Raw genomic sequence first — 16,570 nt, 5'->3', positions numbered from 1 at the left:
CTGCTGCTTCTGCTGGCCCTGGATCGATCGATCTCTCTGTACAGCGTTTACAACCCTAATTGGTACAATTTTGGGGCGTTTGTATGGATATTTGTATTTAATTAGCTTAAGTATAAAGGCTTCAATGGTTTGTTAATCTTCTGTTGTGTACTTTCAAATAAAAATTTGTTAATTATTTATGAGTTTGTTTTGCTGTTTAGCACAAAACTCAACCTTCTACGGAAAGGCCAACACCCAACCGGAAACGGAAACCAGAAAAACCACTCCGCTTGGTGTGACAGTTGTCGGAACATTGTGGATCCCGCTATAAGGCTGACGACGATGATGTCACAGCCGAACGCCAAGAAAATACGCAACGGTCGTGACTGATAAACGTGTCAATGTCGCCGAGGCGCGTGTATTGCTTTTAAATTTCAATTGACAGCCTTAACGTCAACCCAGTTGACGCTCACAATCGGTGTTGTGGTTTGCGTCGGAAAGTTTCTTCTTCTGCGTGCACCCCCAGACTTGAGTCATCGTCACCTGATGGTGAGAACTGAACATGGTGGACCCATGACGCGGGGGTCAGTGAATCAACCGCGACGCAACTCACCTTTCCCCCAATAGCGCAAGTTATCTTCGAGGAAACGCACGAAAATCATGCAATTTAAATATGATCAATCTCTCCAAAGGGGTGACGCACGGATGACGTGTTCTCACCAGCTCGTGACTCATCGTAAATCTGTCTTGGGAACAATCCGTCCGTCATTCTGAAGGGGTTCATTTTTAATAGCTGTAAGCATATGCACTTTAAGAGAGCCGCTCGCAATCAATCATTTAGTGGAGTACACGGTCAGTGCTGTTCGTCACTTTTTGATGTAGAAAGTGAAGAGATTAAGCTTATACGAGAAACGAATCTGTACTATTAATACTACTCTTGTGAGAAGTAGAAATGGTTTTGTGGGCACCACTGCATGGATCACGACTCCCTACCGAACCGCCTTAGTTTGTGACAGAACTGCACTTCTGAAGTCATTAAAAACACTCATGAAACCAGGGGCACAAGAACAAAGAGCACTTCAAGTGTTCTTCCAGAGATACGACGGTTTCGTCGCCGTAAACAGAAACCAGATGCCGCCACTGAAGGCGGCGCAATCGCGTTGTCTCACAGACTATTTCCGAAGTGTAATCAAAGTCATTTAAGTTGTATACTTTTTACGACTCTCTCAACTTGTCGTTGCTGGTTTACTGCTCTCACTGATATGTCGCTCCCATTTAAATGGCAATTTGTCACAATTGACGCTAAAAAAGTTTCTGTCAGAAGTGGGATTCGAACCCACGCCCTCAGAGAGGACCAGAACGCTCAACGTCAACCCGAGTTTCGAACCTCAGGTAAGATTGTACTCTTGAGTCTGGCGCCTTAGACCGCTCGGCCATCCTGACATGTTGTATTTTTCTCGTTATCAAAATTTCAAGCGATCGTCCGTTTTTACCTCAACGTAACACGCTAGTTATCTCCTTTCGAACTGCTTTGGCAAACAGCAAAAGCTTATATTATACCATGCACGATTGCACGACACAATCGAACCCGCGGTTGCCGTCTATATTTGCGCAAATTGCGCAGTGTAGAAACAAACGGCTGGCGGCATCGTGCAATTAATTAGCAATAAGACCGGGAATATAAACATTAAAGTTGCACCCTGCTCCCAACAACCACAAACAGTACACGCTAAAACGGAACGACATCAAATTCCAGCACGAACCCAGCGGGAGACTTGACTTGGACGACGACCGAACAAGCCCAGAACTGGACAAGTAAAATTCCGAAACCTGTTTTCAATCCAGCTCTCTAAGCCGCCCGTGTTCGGCTTTCCGAAAACTTTTCTTCCCCGAGGGTCATTAATGGTTAGCGTCTCTTCCGCCAAGGTCGTTACACGGGAATTTCCTAATGGGACCATATAACCTGTCTTTGGACGTGATGCCTGCGTTATGCTTAACCTGAATTCCACAGACACAGGCAGATGCCATTATGTTTCAGTGGAATGGTGACTGCTTCTCAAATTTTTTTAAAAATATCTTGCACAAAGTTTACACTGCTATGCTGCCCGTGATCGCATAAATTTCCCATATGCATTTTTATCGCGTTTGAGTTATTTATGCAGTTTGGTTCAAAATCGTGTGCTCTTTCAGACAAGCCTACAACATCCAGTACTTTCAGTTCTAGGAATCAGGAGGAAATTCAGTTTTTTCGTGAAAACTTATAACGTAGCCTTATGTGTGGGACAAACTTCAATCCAGACTTTTTTGTTTATTAGGTCACAGTGGACTCTCTCCTTTTCGATATTGAAGGGACCGTCGAGAACGGGAGTTATAAAATTATAGAACGAAACATCAATGCATGCTTCTTGAAGGGACTGAAAAAATTATTGACAGCTGGAGCAATATTGATTTCGAGGAGATCGACAGCAAGAAAGTCGACTGTATAAACATATCTGGAGTTATTTTTCAAAAGGTCCTGAAAACTATTGGCTCTCTTATGTTTATAGGACCTTTAAAAAAAACTCTGGATATTAAACACATTACCTTATAGGACCTTTTCAAAAAAAAAAAACTCCAGAAATGCATTTTTCTCAGCTTGCTGCTTTTACATATGGGACAATTATGCGAACATGTGAAGTATGTTGTTTGTAAGTTATAAAACAAACTTAAGAAATCTATACCAATTCGATCCCGGAAGTCAAGCAGACACCATGTCTGTCATCAAAATCGGTTGGTCCACACAAATTTCAAGTCTTCAAGCTGGAGAAATTTCCCTGTCTACGCGCTCGATCTCAAACGTCTCTTTTTCGCCTGTGTGTGTTGTTGTTATCTGACTTCATTATTCAACCACCAGAAGAGCATCAACTCTTGCTTTTGTTGTTATTCCTACGGCACCGCTATTTTATTTGCGTCTCTCTCTCTCTCTCTCTCTCTCTCTCTCTCTCTCTCTCTCTCTCTCTCTCTCTCTCTCTCTCTCTCTCTCTCTCTCTCTCTCTCTCACACACACACACACACACACACACACACACACTCATTGCCTTTCATCGCACCTTTATGCATCGTTTTTGCTTCATCTCTTTCTCTTTCATTCTCGCGCCTATCTCTCCGCCATTATTGTTGTGATTTCCTATGAAAAGCGGCAACAGCAGCTCGATAACAACACAACAACAACAAAAAACCCAACACACATTTTGCACAAAACAACTCTTCGGGACAGGCAAAAGAGCAAGAAAAAAAAACGTGTTTCTGCGTGCACAACTCTGCTGATGCGCCAAGCCAAGGCTCCAAAAGTCGATCAGTAGATCATGAACTTGTTTGGCCCAGCAACCGCCGAAGAGCAGCAATTTTCGCACCACTCATCTGGTCGAAAGTAACAACAAATCACCCAAGCTTCCATCTCCCCCCACTGTGGGCTTGTATTTATGCAAAATTAGCATTTGAAAACATATATACCTACGTCACACCTTAAAAGTTCGTTGATCTCATTCAAAAAAACCAAAAATAATCTCAACACGGAAACATCTTTCTGTTTTCTCATTTCTTTCAGGTAAGTCACATTTGAAGTCCGTGCTTGGGAAACGCAACACTATACTAAAGATCGCCTGGAACACCTGTGGAAAAATGGCACTCCCATTGGCTCGTTCTGCCCGGATAGCTCAGTCGGTAGAGCGTTGGACTTTTAATCCAACGGTCTAGGGTTCAAGTCCCTATTCGGGCGGTGGTATGTTTTTTTGTAAACTTGGCTAGTCCAAAATTTACCTCCAATCTGTTCCTGAGCGCCTGGTAATCGTCAGTTAGCAAAAGCAAAAAAAATATCTGTCAGAAGTGGGATTCGAACCCACGCCCTCAGAGAGGACCAGAACGCTCGTGTGGTTACTCGCACCCGCTTAGGCGGGCAAGATTGCTCTTGAGTCTGGCGCCTTAGACCGCTCGGCCATCCTGACATGTTGAAGCTTGGGCGCGCCAAAATGGCGCAGCACCGGTCCGATTTGACATAAGCTGTCACCTTGCAAAATGCACAACAAATGTCGTCTAATGTACAAACCGTGTTGTTGTACAATAATTTGTTATTGATTACTTTCAGAACAAACTTCAGAAATAGACGTTTTGCTTTTCCTAAATTTTATTTCTATTTTAAACACGCATTGCCTTAAATGTCGGTGTCCAATCTTGGACTTTTGAAAACAACAACAAAAAACAAAGAGGAAGCAGTAGCTCCCGAGACGGTGGAGCCACGAGGTAAGAAGCCGGAGTTCGGCTGAGTTGCGGCACATTTTCTCCGAGTACATCGCTAGATTCAAGATCTGTAATACCCGCTTGGATCAAGTAACCCTCGTCAGTGTTGTGTTGTTTTGTTGTGTATCATATATTAGATGTTGACCGATCCTCGGTCCTAACCTGGCAGTAGCACCTCAGAGGACCTAATAAAAATAAGTTATGCCTTTAAAATTAAACATACATACCTTTCCTAAATAAGTTCTCTAACCCCTTCTTATTTATTTGAAGTCGCACATCTTTCACAATATCTGTGTCAACCTGGAATGAACGTAGTTATCACCTGTTGCAACTGATGAGATTCAAGCAGTGAAGCAAGATTAGTGCTTTTGGCACCCATGTATATCATGCCCGGATAGCTCAGTCGGTAGAGCGTTGGACTTTTAATCCAACGGTCTAGGGTTCAAGTCCCTATTCGGGCGGGTAACTTTTTTTCCCCTTATGTGAAAAGATTATTCCTTACATTCATGTCGTGAAAACAACAAAGTTGATAACAATATTTAGAGTTGTGGTTTAAATGGTTGCTCTTCTTCAGTAGATAAATGGTAACGCGTTCCACAAAAATTAATGGCAGGGGCTTTTTCAATTTAACATACATTGCCATTTATAAACATTTTTATCCCATTTTGTACAAAATGTTAATGCTCTAATTACATGTTTGCTTCAGCCAACAGCTGTGTGTACTGGGCAAAACTCAACAGTGAGTGACGCACTCACGATGCTCACTTATCGAAAGAACTCAAACTCCCCTCCATCACAAACTGCTGAGTGATAAAATCGTCTTCGACGCTGAAAAGCTCTCCCCACAGGAAAGACTCGTTTGTTTTTTGTTCTCCCGTATTGTTACAAGCCCGGGTAGCTCAGTCGGTAGAGCGTTGGACTTTTAATCCAACGGTCTAGGGTTCAAGTCCCTATTCGGGCGGGATAACTTTTTTTTTGCTACCATTTTGTAGAAACATGAACGATTGTGTGTGTGTGTGTGTGTGTGTGGGGGGGGGGGGGATACGCCGAGCTAAATCCATTTAGACAATAGACGAAAAAAAATTAAATCATGAAAAACTATGTAAATGGAATGGGTTAAAGCAAAGTGTAAGCAAGGATTGCATTCTGCTTACGTGAGTTATAATAACAATTTGATCGAACTAGGTCCCGGAGCTTGGTGCTTCTAACGTTATATTGCTCTAACAAACCGATTCGTGAATCTCCGGAATGTGTTGTTGTTTGAACATTCGTACTCAAGCTCAATCCACATCAACGAATCATCTGTGTGGTCAACTTTACGAAGACGAGCTAAGAAAGATGCTTCCGAAAAGATGCCTGCGCTAGTGTTAGATTAAATAGAAATAGCAGAACAGTATCTACCTCCATCGTGCCTCTGAAGTTGACATATCAACACTGGCGTTCAATTACAGCTCATAAAAAGCGTTTTCAACTGAAATCGAGCGATAAACAGTTCATTAGGCAGTTTCAAATTGATTGGAGCTAGAAGCGAACGCATCCTGTCAAATTATTTGGTGGCACGGTCTGACCACAAGCCAACACAAGAAGAAAGCTCTTCAATTTATCTAAAATGTTACACCAAAAAATTTTGTCAGAAGTGGGATTCGAACCCACGCCCTCAGAGAGGACCAGAACGCTCGTGGTTACTCGCACCCGCTCATGCGGGCAAGATTGCTCTTGAGTCTGGCGCCTTAGACCGCTCGGCCATCCTGACAAGTCGAGGAGGGTGCTGCTCAGAGCACTATCGCTTGCGAGTGCTGGTACTCACCGTGTGAGAGACGGTGAGAGCCGTCCAACACGTGGCACTCGCAAGCGCCCATGTGACTTTGGGGGTGAGGCGCGTAAAGTTGTACACCCTTACCAAAAATCATGATTTTTTGAGTTCCAAATCCCACTTTTCATACGATTTTTTGAGTTCAGGTACTACAACCATAAAAATGGTTATATGGGTTGAACTGAAAAATTCGTATGAAAAGTGGGATTTGGAACTAAAAAAATCATGATTTTTGGTAAGGGTGTAAATTGTATTGATTTTCTTTGTGCGCTACAGCTTCAATGGTCGACTGATAGTAAATTTTTGAAACGGTTTGGGGGAGAAACGGAAACCTCAGATTTGTTGACTTTGGATGGTTCAACTTTTTGGTATGATTTCGCCTGGGGTGATCTACTGATGAATTAACCATTTTGGTGTTTTCATTTATAGGTGGCGTGCACTGAACTCGACCAGTCGGTAGGAACTGTAAATTAGTGGATGATTTTTATAATGTTTTCCCTCTTTGTTTGCCTTTTTTGGGGCTTTCTTCACGTGGTGGAAGCGGCGGCCCCTGAGCTTCGAGCTTTTGGACAGAGGCTACCGTTGGTCTACGAACTACAGCTAGGTCGGCGAGCCTCAGTTGGCCGTCGACCTTCAAACCCTGCACACAAAAAGTCGCCTCTCGTGGCGCATCTCCCGTTCGCGAACCTTATCAACACCTGGTGACGACTACGCAACGACGACGACGTAGATATCGGAATCGCTATCAATTGGACCCGGGCCGTGCACAAAACCAATGGCTTCGAAAAATGTCTATGGCCATTGCTGGTGGTGTTGCTGCCGATAACGGCTCCGAATTAAGGGTGCTGTAGATGTGTGTTGTGCTGTGTACTTGAAATCGACACTTGAGCTGGCGCATTTTCGCGAAACCACCGTCACCGTCGCCGTCAGTTGCTGTCGAAACTTGGCCAAACGCTGTGGACCGTTGTGACACTTTCTGTAGTGATTTAAACAAAGAAGAACCACCAAGTGTTGTCTAATTTAGAGTGTGAAACCATGGATATCCTGGACGTGGAAAAGCATGACGATATGGAGGAGTTTCGGCGAATTTTTACGCCAGATTTGTACGAACAAGTAAGGCCCAACGACGCTAGGAGATGAGTCAGCATTTGGGACTTTTTCCGGCAGGTTGAATCATCGGCGACCCTGGAGGGAAGTCGTCGGTGTAATCTAGCAGCTAATCGTTTAAGGAATTGGCACGCCCTCAATCCCTTCCCAGCGCGCGGATTGCTGGCGCGAACTAATTTGAATTTGACACGTTTGCCGTTTTGTCGGACAAACACAGGTATAAAGCTGTGAAGGAAGAGTGGTATTAAGCTAATCGATGTACGTGTCAGGGAGATTGTTTTTGAGAGTGATTCATCCAGCAGGGTAAACAAGAAGGTGATTAAGTAATTTATATGGAATATTTAGCGGAAGATATGTTTGTAATGACATCTCCGAAAAAAGTACAGCATTGTGTCCAGCTTTTAGCTATCAATGAAAAAATACTTTCCAAATATTTTCATTCGCAGCTTATGATGAGCATGGTGTGAGTCATTGAAAGTAAATCATTAGTCAAGCTTCGAATATTTATCGTAACAATCTGGAATGTCCACCAAGTTATGTTTTTTTTTATAATTGGTTACAATTCTTGTTTTGTTCTGAAACAATTTCTTAATTTTTTTTATTAACTTTTATTCTGTTTTTTTTTTTGCAAATGTTCTTTTTCAGATTTTAAAGATTTCTAGTATTTTTTTTTTATTGTGCACGGTTCAGGACCGATACTTTACTCAATGCCATCATCAAAGAGAACATAATTTATCAATATTTACCCATGTGTATCAGCACCATAAAACGATTGCAAATTTGACCTGATTGAATGTTGCAAATTTCTTTGATAAAACGATAATGTTTTAGTGCACCCTATATTGGGAACGCCTTCAAAGCAATAATAAATTCCGACTTTTATGCATGTAAACAAGCCGCGAATGTGGTTAAAATCGAAGACATTCTAGAGGAAGTTATCCATCAATCAGTGGAACGTGGCTTGACGTCACTGATAAGTGATGCTTTTTGTGCGTGTACTAATTTATCGTAAATAACGACTACTCGCACTTGCTTAAATTGAAAATTTAAAATTATTTAGGAGCAAAAAGATTTATGACCGCATCGGAGTTATCTCTTATCATGTTTATTTTATTTCAAGTTTAAGTCACTACTTGTGCTGATAGCTCTAGCTAAATTTGAACTGTGAAAACTATGCTTAACTCAAGTGCTACCGCCTAGTGAAAAGTACTGATTATACTAAACGAATTACTCTGCTAACAAACGAACGGTTCTGAAAAGATATATAAGCTTTAGTTATGACTTAATTGGCAGTCAACCATGCTTTTGCTCATGCTCATATTTAAACTTGAATTTAAATTTAAATTTGATTTGTTTTTGTAGTGATAACAGAAAAATAACTCGTTGGTAAACGAGAACCGGAGGAAGTATTTTTTTTTTTTCATCAAGTATTTGATATTGACGATGATAATTTCATAAGTAACAATGCAGTGAGCAATCCAGTGAGAAAAGCCAGCTTGAATGATATGTAAACTAATTCATTTTACTACTTGCATTCTTTCGGTGTTATGTAGAAATTCTCTATCAGCATGGTAAAAGTTCCAAACAATGGAATGTGTTTTCCTACAATGATAGCGTCAATGGCGTCGAGCTATTGAAATGACTCACTGTTTTAAAGCCGGTCAACCGATAAGCCTCCGATCGAAAGTTCCCTTACTCATCGTAAGTCATGTTTATACTTAATTAATATAAATTACTAGCACTATACGGACAAAGGTCAATCGCTAACCGTATTCAGCTCTAACCTTTTGCTCTCTCGTATTGCCAATAGATTTCCCGGCAAGTTTGATTGATTGCCTTTCGTTTTTTTATACGTTATTGCTTCTGCCCGCTCATATCCTCTCACTTTCGATGGCAATAAAAGTTTCCTTCTCGAATTTCACACCTCTATCCGTTATCCGTGCTTGCATGGCTGCGATTTTACGGGGCGATGAGAGGTGTGTGCAGTGAAAATGTATAACGATTTTTTTGTTAAATCCAATTGGATATTTATGTCATATCGATTGGTGGAGAAGCCGGCAGCCGGCTGGAAAGTTTGAGATTTGAGCAGTGATTTGTTTCTTTTTCTTTTTTAGTTTATATTTGCCCGTTCGCTTTGGCGGCTCCTGTTTATGATCGATTAAACTGGTGCAAATCGGATTTGATTAGGCTGCAGCAACGGCTAGTGAGCTATAGAGAAAGTGCAGTTTTTTTCAAAGTTAAGTTGCATAAAAACTCCAGTAAATTTAGTCTAAAAACGCAAATTGAAACTTTTCAACGAATGCAACGAGTACAATGCCAAAAGTGTATGCTGACTAAACTTTTTTCGGAGAACAAATGTTTCTGCAAGTATCCAGTGCCCTAGAGTGACTCATTTTGGTTGTTCAACAAAAATACTACAGACAATCATCACTTGTCAAAGTAAATAAAACTATTTTAAGTTTGGCTCCCTCAAACCCACATCGGTTAACCTTCACGTGTCACTCGCCCAAATAGTTACTCCACCATCGCCGGGGAATGGTGTTGTGTTTTGGGCATCAACAAACCGCTCAATTGCTCTCGACCCTGACAAGCCGACAAGTCGGCGGTTTTGTTTGGTTGGGTGAAGAATAATGCATAATATTGACACTGGCCTACGCCTACACTTTGGCTTTAAGGTGTTTCACCTTCGGGTTGCGAGAACAAAGTAATGCAGTAATTCGTACAGGAAAGGTTGAATGTTCTTTAAAACGATTTGGAATTTCAAATTTAAACAAAAAAAATGTCTATCAAATGCTGTTATTGTATTATTTTTTACGAAACGCAAAGCATTGAATAACCGTTTATGAAAATGTTTTTGAGCTCCCTCCGTGTACTCACGAGAGCATGCAGCTAGTGCTCAGTGCTCCATCGTTTTTTCGATTTTTTCGCCGTAATTGATTGTGGTTACCCGCGAGTTTGCTCCTGCAGCATGCCAAAGGCCGGCCGTGGCCGTGGCAGTTCGAGTGCGGCCTCGAAAAACCCGCGAAGTTCGTCTACCGGCCGTGTGCAAAAAGGTAAACAAACCAACGCCGTGTCGGCCGCCATCGCGCAGGGGAGCGTGAGCGCAGAAGGCATCGACAAAAAGTTACTACATCCCGGATATGTTCCGAGATCACCAGTGCGAACCCGTTCCGGTACTTCCGGTGCCACGACCAGTGGCACATCAACATCCGCCAACATCCCCATCAGGAACGAGTTCCAGATGCTGAGCGACGACGAAGAAAACAACAACACCGACGGTAGCAGCACTACCGACGACGACGATGACGATGATGGTCGTGCACGGAAAAAAGTGCCGACGTCAAAAAAGAACAATTCTCCAACGGAACGAAGACCACCTCCAATTTTTGTTTTGGACACGTTGGCGGACGATGTTGACGAGTTGCTGGAAGGCCTCGGATATTGTCTGAAAATCGGTAAGTCGGCAGTGCAAGTGATTACACTGAACAGAAAGATTTCGACCTGGTGCTTGAAGAACTGAAGCGTAGCAACTTCAACTTCTACACATACGACCCAGAGAAGCCCCTGTTAAGGTCGTCTTGCAGGGTTACCAAGACCGTCCGATCGCCGACCTGAAGCGACACCTCTCGAACGCCGGAATAAAGCCACGGGAGATAAAAGTGCTCTCGCGAAAGACAACAGTAACAGGTACACACACCCTGTACCTGTTGTACTTCGACCGCGGCACCGTCAAGATCCAAGATCTGCGACGGACTAAGACACTGGACGGTTTTTGGGTAAACTGGCGGTTTTACACCAAGAACCCGACAGACGTAGCGCAATGCCACCGTTGCCAAAAATTCGGCCACGGCTCGCGGAACTGCAACCTCCGGCCCCGCTGCGTGAAGTGCGGTGAGTCACACCTCTCGGAGGCGTGCGCACTGCCACGAAAGGCGGACTTGGGGGAAAACGCAGAACAAACTAAGCCGCGCGTAAAGTGCGCGAACTGTGACGGCAACCATACCGGTAACTACCGCGGATGCGTCGCGCGCAAGGCTTACCTCGAGGAGCAGGAAAAGAGGAAGAAGAAAGCAGCAGCGTCCCACTCTCCTCAGCGAATTACGAGCGCAGCCGTTCCTGCAGTTGGACAGTGTACGGTTCCAGCGGACAACCCAGCGATCCCTCCTGGATGGGGGCGTTCGTTTGCCAGCGTGGTCGCTGCCGGTAGCGGCGATGCGGCCCAGCAAGGAGTCACCGGGGAAGATCTCTTTACCCTGCCGGAGTTCTTTGCTCTCGCGGGGGAGATGATGACGCGGTTTCGGAGCTGCCGTAACAAGGCGGAGCAATTTCTGGCCCTCGGGGAGCTGATGATCAAGCACATCTATAATTGATATTATTTTTGTCTGTGATCTAGTTTTAAGCTTTCTCTCTATCTATCCTTTTCCCATTGCACTTTCTGTAAGTTTTTGAAAACTTTTTCTTACTCTTGTCTATTCCATAGTTATAAGTAATAATTTTTCGATTGAATTACGATGTAAATCACAGCTGAAAGGAACACCAAAACTCTGTTGTGTACCTAAATGAACTCATTGTAAATTGATTATTCACAAATAAAACCGAATTGAATTGAAAATTGAAAATGTTAAAATTTATAGCTAATATAAAACGTTACTTAATCCACCTTTAGGTGGTTGTTGCCTTCCTCACATTCATAATGTCAATACATTCAGTAAAAATAGCAACATTCCCCCTTAACAGGGTTGTCATAATATCAAAATATCAGCTCTCAGCAACTACAATTATCCCGCCTGAATATTCCTGCCTCAAATACAACTGCTCTTCTCTCTTCATTGAAACTCTCAGCGCCGAACATAGCCGAACACGTTTTCGTGTCTGCCCACTCGCGATTGGAATTTTCTTTTTCTCTCTCATCCCCGCTTCCACGATCATCCTACCGCAACAGCGATTAACCACAAAAGCCGCCACAAACCCAATTTCGCAAACGCAGTTTGACGGGACGTCATGCGTGGTCGGCTCCTAATCGCCATCTCGCGTTCTCTCATTGCAGTTTTTGGAGAGATTGAGAGACTCAGCGGTGAGAGTGCATAGTCGAGGAAAAGAGGAAGAGTGATAGAGAGAGAATGTCATCGCTGGGAATCACGAGACACAAGAAGAGATCTCACAAGCTATAGTGACGGCCACTATACTCTCGGATATTTTTGGTGCAGAGATAATCTATTGATAGCTTTTTTATCACTCATTTGCAACACTGCCCCTTAACATGTTTAACAAACCAACTTTATTACTCATTTCTTTTGATAGGGTTGTCAGATCTTCGATGTTTTAGGCTCATTTGAAAGGTCTTTTGATTATCTAACTAACGATGGGTCGCATGATGGACCCGAAAATCATTTTTATTGAAATATCTGAGATCCGGCCTCCAAAAAGTGTATAAATAACACTTAAGTGCTAATAACTTTTAATAGGGTTGTCAGATATTCAATGTTTTGGGCTCATTAAAAAGGTCTTTTTAATACCTTTCTGAAAATGTATAGCACGATAGGTTTTCTTGCAAAAACCACCCTTTTTACAATCTTCCGGACATACGCCAAAATCGTTTTTTAGCATAACTTTTGAAGTACTTAATTAAACTTGCTGATTTAAAATAGAGATCTATGGGACCCCAAAAGGGATCGAATGAGAATAATACGGTCAAAATCCGTTCATCAAGTCCGGAGATAATCGAATGACAATTTTTTGTCCACCCACCTACACACATCCACACAGACATTTGCCCAGATCATGATTTTGAGTTGATATGTATACGTGAAGGTGGGTCTACGAGGTCAAATTAATAAGTTCATTTTTCGAGTGATTTTATAGCCTTTTCTCAGTTAGGTTAGAAAGGCAAAAAATATATAAATTGCTGCATACTTTTTGCCTTCTTCACCTTACTGAGGAATGGCTATAAAATCACTCGAAAAATGAACATTTTAGTTAGACCTCCTAGACCTACCGTCATTTATACATATCGACTCAGAATCACCAGTTGAGCAAATGATTGTGTGTTTGGTATGTGTACCGATGTGTCAGTGGAATGGGACCATCCATAAACCACGTGGACACTTTTTTGGAAATCTCAAACCCCCCCCCCTTCGTGGACAATTGTCCATACAAAAAAAATCTTTTTTGTATGGACCGTGGACAATCGCCATACCCCCCCCCCCTCTAAGGTGTCCACGTGGTTTATGGATGGTCCCAATATCTCGTCACTATAGCTTATCCGATTTTAACCATATTGGCCTCATTCGTTTCGTCTTGGGGTCTCATAAGTCTCTATTGAAATTTATAAAATTTACTAAAGCACATTAAAAGTTATGCTTAAAAAACTGCTGCATATAAATTTTCCAATTTGCAAAAAAGGGTGGTTTTTGCATGGAAAACTGCCATATCATATATTTTGAGAAAGGTTCTGGAATGACCTTTCTTGTGGATTAAGAATTTTCAAGATCTGATTTACCTATCTAAAATTACAACCAGTTAAAAAAATGCTCTAAATTTTCTTAACCTGTATGTACAATCTTGACGAAAAGTCTGTAGGCATTTTTTTTCTCATCACTTATTTTTATCAGGACCTCTTTGGTGCTGCGATCACGTTAGGGACAATCCATAAACCATGTGGACGCTTTAGGGGGGTTTCGATCAATCTATAAATGAGAGGAAGGCACCAACCACCTAAAGGTGGATTTAGCAATTTGCAATTTTTGTTTTTATTTTTATTATGTTGAATGAATCAAAAAGTAAAGGTCAGGTAAATAAAGATTTTCGAGATTTTAAGTGACAAATCAAACTTGATGTACGTTTTATGAACTCTTTAGAGAAATTGAATTCATGAAAGGTAGTTAATGTTTACAACAGTGGCAGAAACACGTCCATGCGATAACAACAGTGTCCCAAGGGAATCAAGTCATTTCCGTGAAAAACTCGAATTAGATTATCCCCAACAGTTCAAGACAACCGGCACGCACGATTATTGCTACAAATGACATTGACCATGGTGTCGGCTTATTCAATACGATAAGATAAGAATAACGTCACGTTAGTACAGTCCGCACATACCTACTGCAGTCAATTAAAAACTACAAATAAGAAGCGCCACTGGTAAATTGAACACCATGGTCTTGGCGGTTTGTACGAATGTAAAGGTGAAACTGGACGTCGACCTTTGACAATTCTATGTGACTCAAATAAATTTTTAAATTTGACAGATTGTTGGATGGCTGGCTTATTTACCGTCTGCCAAACAGAGAACTTTCTAAGATATAGCGTCTTTCACAAAACGTATTTTTGCGATTCAAACTTCCGATCAACCTTATTATGTTTCCGAACACGACAGTTTGATTGCTGTTGTCATTTTTAAAGTTGGCGGACCCTATCCCCTCAAAAGTGCTAGAAACACTCATCATAAATTAATTATTTTTATCAACAACATATTATGAGTGTCCAATCCAACAAAAAAAACTCCAACAAACACCTTTATCTGACATATTACGTAAAGTCTGGCGGATTGCATGGACCCCAAAGATCGCGGAAGTGTCGCGTGAGAGAGGGTGGCTTTATAATGCATTATTCAGCAGGGGCTTACTATATACACTTCCACCTTTACCAAAACTCAATCTTTGATCGGCTTGTCGTCCGAGCGTGCGACTTAACGGCCAGCTCAGTGGTATTTTGCTGGCATTAGCCATCTCGTACAGAGTGAAATAAACAAAAAAATAAATAAAATAAAAACTTTCATCTGTGCTTCGGTACCCCGGGATGCGCTGGTGGTTGATTTGAAGCGGTAAAAAACGAAAGGTAAAGTTCGAAATAATAACAATATGAAAAAAGTTTAAAATTGAAGCAAAGATAGCCAAAAAAAATCACAGTCTCAGTGAAGGCATACCGTCAGCTGGACGAAAAATGGTTCGAACATTTGGCCGTTTTCGAGAAAGGTGAGATAATCGGGTGACTATGAAGGTGAAGTAACACAATTTTTGATGATTGACCGTGGCTAAAGAAAGCACACAAATGAAAAAAAAAAAAAAAAAACTGCTGATGGGCACTTTTGCGTCACTTAACAGCACTCTCCGCTGGGTATATCGGGTGTATTTAGGTGTGGGGTTGGTCTATAAACCACCACTTGAAAAAGCTTGCGTTGAGATAAGAAATAGGCCTTGCTATATAAAAGAGAGTATATTTTTTTCAGTGCAAAAAAAAACACAGCGTGACACTGTAACATTTTAACAAGAAAGAGGAACACTATAGCAAAATTCATAAACATTTTGTTATTTGTTATTGATGATTTTCAATCACTCCTGAAAGATATAACATGATTAAACTGAGTAAACATTTTTTTCCAAAAAGTCCATCATAACCAACAGCTGTGCACACACACCCCGCCGGTCTTAACTTTATTGGATGACACAGAACATCCCAACACATTAACAAAGTAGATTACCGTACTAACTGAAGCTATGCGGGTATGACCAGTAGTCGAAAATCACTGAACTCTTGCTTGTTACGGCGGTAGACCCACTGGTCTTAACTCTAAAGAGTTCTTGGATGACCCAAAAGGCCAGAACATCCCAGAAAGTTAGTACAACAATGCACTGTAGCCTTCCATACTCATTGAAGCTGTTATCCGTTTTAAAAATCATGAAGTTTCGACTTGTTTTCGATTTTATGGTTGATTTAAGGCAGGGGTGCCCAACCTTTTGGCCCTGCGGGCCAGATCTGATGTTTCTGAAGCAGTGGCGGGCCGGAACTAATATTTGATAAAAGTTGAAGAAGTTAACACATTTTTGTTCAATTTTTATTATTGGGTTCTTTTAAAGAAAATAAATAAAAGAACTAGTGTTGCAAATAAGATTCCTAAATCTTGATTTTAAGAATGAAAAACATGGATAACATTCAAAAATGAGTTTATTTGAGTTATTTTATTTTTTGTTTGTTTAAAATTGTAGAGTTATTGTTTTTAACGCTTGCAATTTTTATATTAAAAAAAAACATTAAATTTCAATGGTCGTTGCAATTTTTTAAGTTTAATTTCCTCAACACTACGATATAAAAAATCAATGAGACATGATAAAATTCATTCAAACGAAATTTGGATTCGAATATCCCTTTAAAAAAACAAACTTTTTTGCGTTTTTGTGCACCTTTACTTATTTTTTTTAAATATGAAAATGATTTTAAACACAAGCTAAATTTAAAAAGTGTAAAAAATATGTATTAAATCATTTTTAATTCGTTATTTTCCAAATTCAAGGTTTATGAAAAAATATGTTTTTGTTCTCTTATTTCATGCCCCATTGAGACATTATTTTTATATTTTTCAAATATTTGCCGCGATCTATTCTCAGTATGAATAATTTG

At 41.1% G+C, this 16,570-nt stretch overlaps 1 protein-coding gene and 6 non-coding genes across 8 annotated transcripts in view; 4 read left to right on the top strand and 3 right to left on the bottom strand.

Annotated features, from left to right (window-relative positions):
- Positions 1-16,570, top strand: part of LOC6035399 (plastin-1) — a 60,107-nt gene that overhangs the window by 32,717 nt on the left and 10,820 nt on the right. The window contains exon 1 of one of the 2 annotated variants that reach the window (XM_038248768.1): positions 6,698-7,180. The exons of the other annotated variant lie outside the window; for it this stretch is intronic. Coding sequence (XP_038104696.1) covers positions 7,103-7,180 — 78 coding nt within the window. The 5' untranslated portion in view covers positions 6,698-7,102. Of the gene's footprint in view, positions 1-6,697; positions 7,181-16,570 lie in introns of those variants that run through there. 2 annotated transcript variants of the gene reach the window in all.
- Trnal-caa lies at positions 1,295-1,422 on the bottom strand. The gene is made up of 2 exons: positions 1,385-1,422; positions 1,295-1,339 (listed from the first exon to the last, which is right to left on the bottom strand). It is a non-coding gene; the product is annotated as a tRNA-Leu (tRNA).
- Positions 3,664-3,736, top strand: Trnak-uuu. The gene has a single exon. It is a non-coding gene; the product is annotated as a tRNA-Lys (tRNA).
- On the bottom strand, positions 3,836-3,962 carry Trnal-caa. Its single transcript has 2 exons — positions 3,925-3,962; positions 3,836-3,880 (listed from the first exon to the last, which is right to left on the bottom strand). It is a non-coding gene; the product is annotated as a tRNA-Leu (tRNA).
- Trnak-uuu lies at positions 4,643-4,715 on the top strand. The gene has a single exon. It is a non-coding gene; the product is annotated as a tRNA-Lys (tRNA).
- Trnak-uuu lies at positions 5,143-5,215 on the top strand. Its single transcript has one exon. It is a non-coding gene; the product is annotated as a tRNA-Lys (tRNA).
- On the bottom strand, positions 5,883-6,007 carry Trnal-caa. Its single transcript has 2 exons — positions 5,970-6,007; positions 5,883-5,927 (listed from the first exon to the last, which is right to left on the bottom strand). It is a non-coding gene; the product is annotated as a tRNA-Leu (tRNA).

Source organism: Culex quinquefasciatus, chromosome 1 (genome assembly GCF_015732765.1).
Source record: "Culex quinquefasciatus strain JHB chromosome 1, VPISU_Cqui_1.0_pri_paternal, whole genome shotgun sequence".
Taxonomy (NCBI): Eukaryota; Metazoa; Arthropoda; class Insecta; order Diptera; family Culicidae; genus Culex; species Culex quinquefasciatus.
Note: the sequence above shows the minus strand (reverse complement) of the source record. Positions and strands in the feature narration are given on the sequence as shown.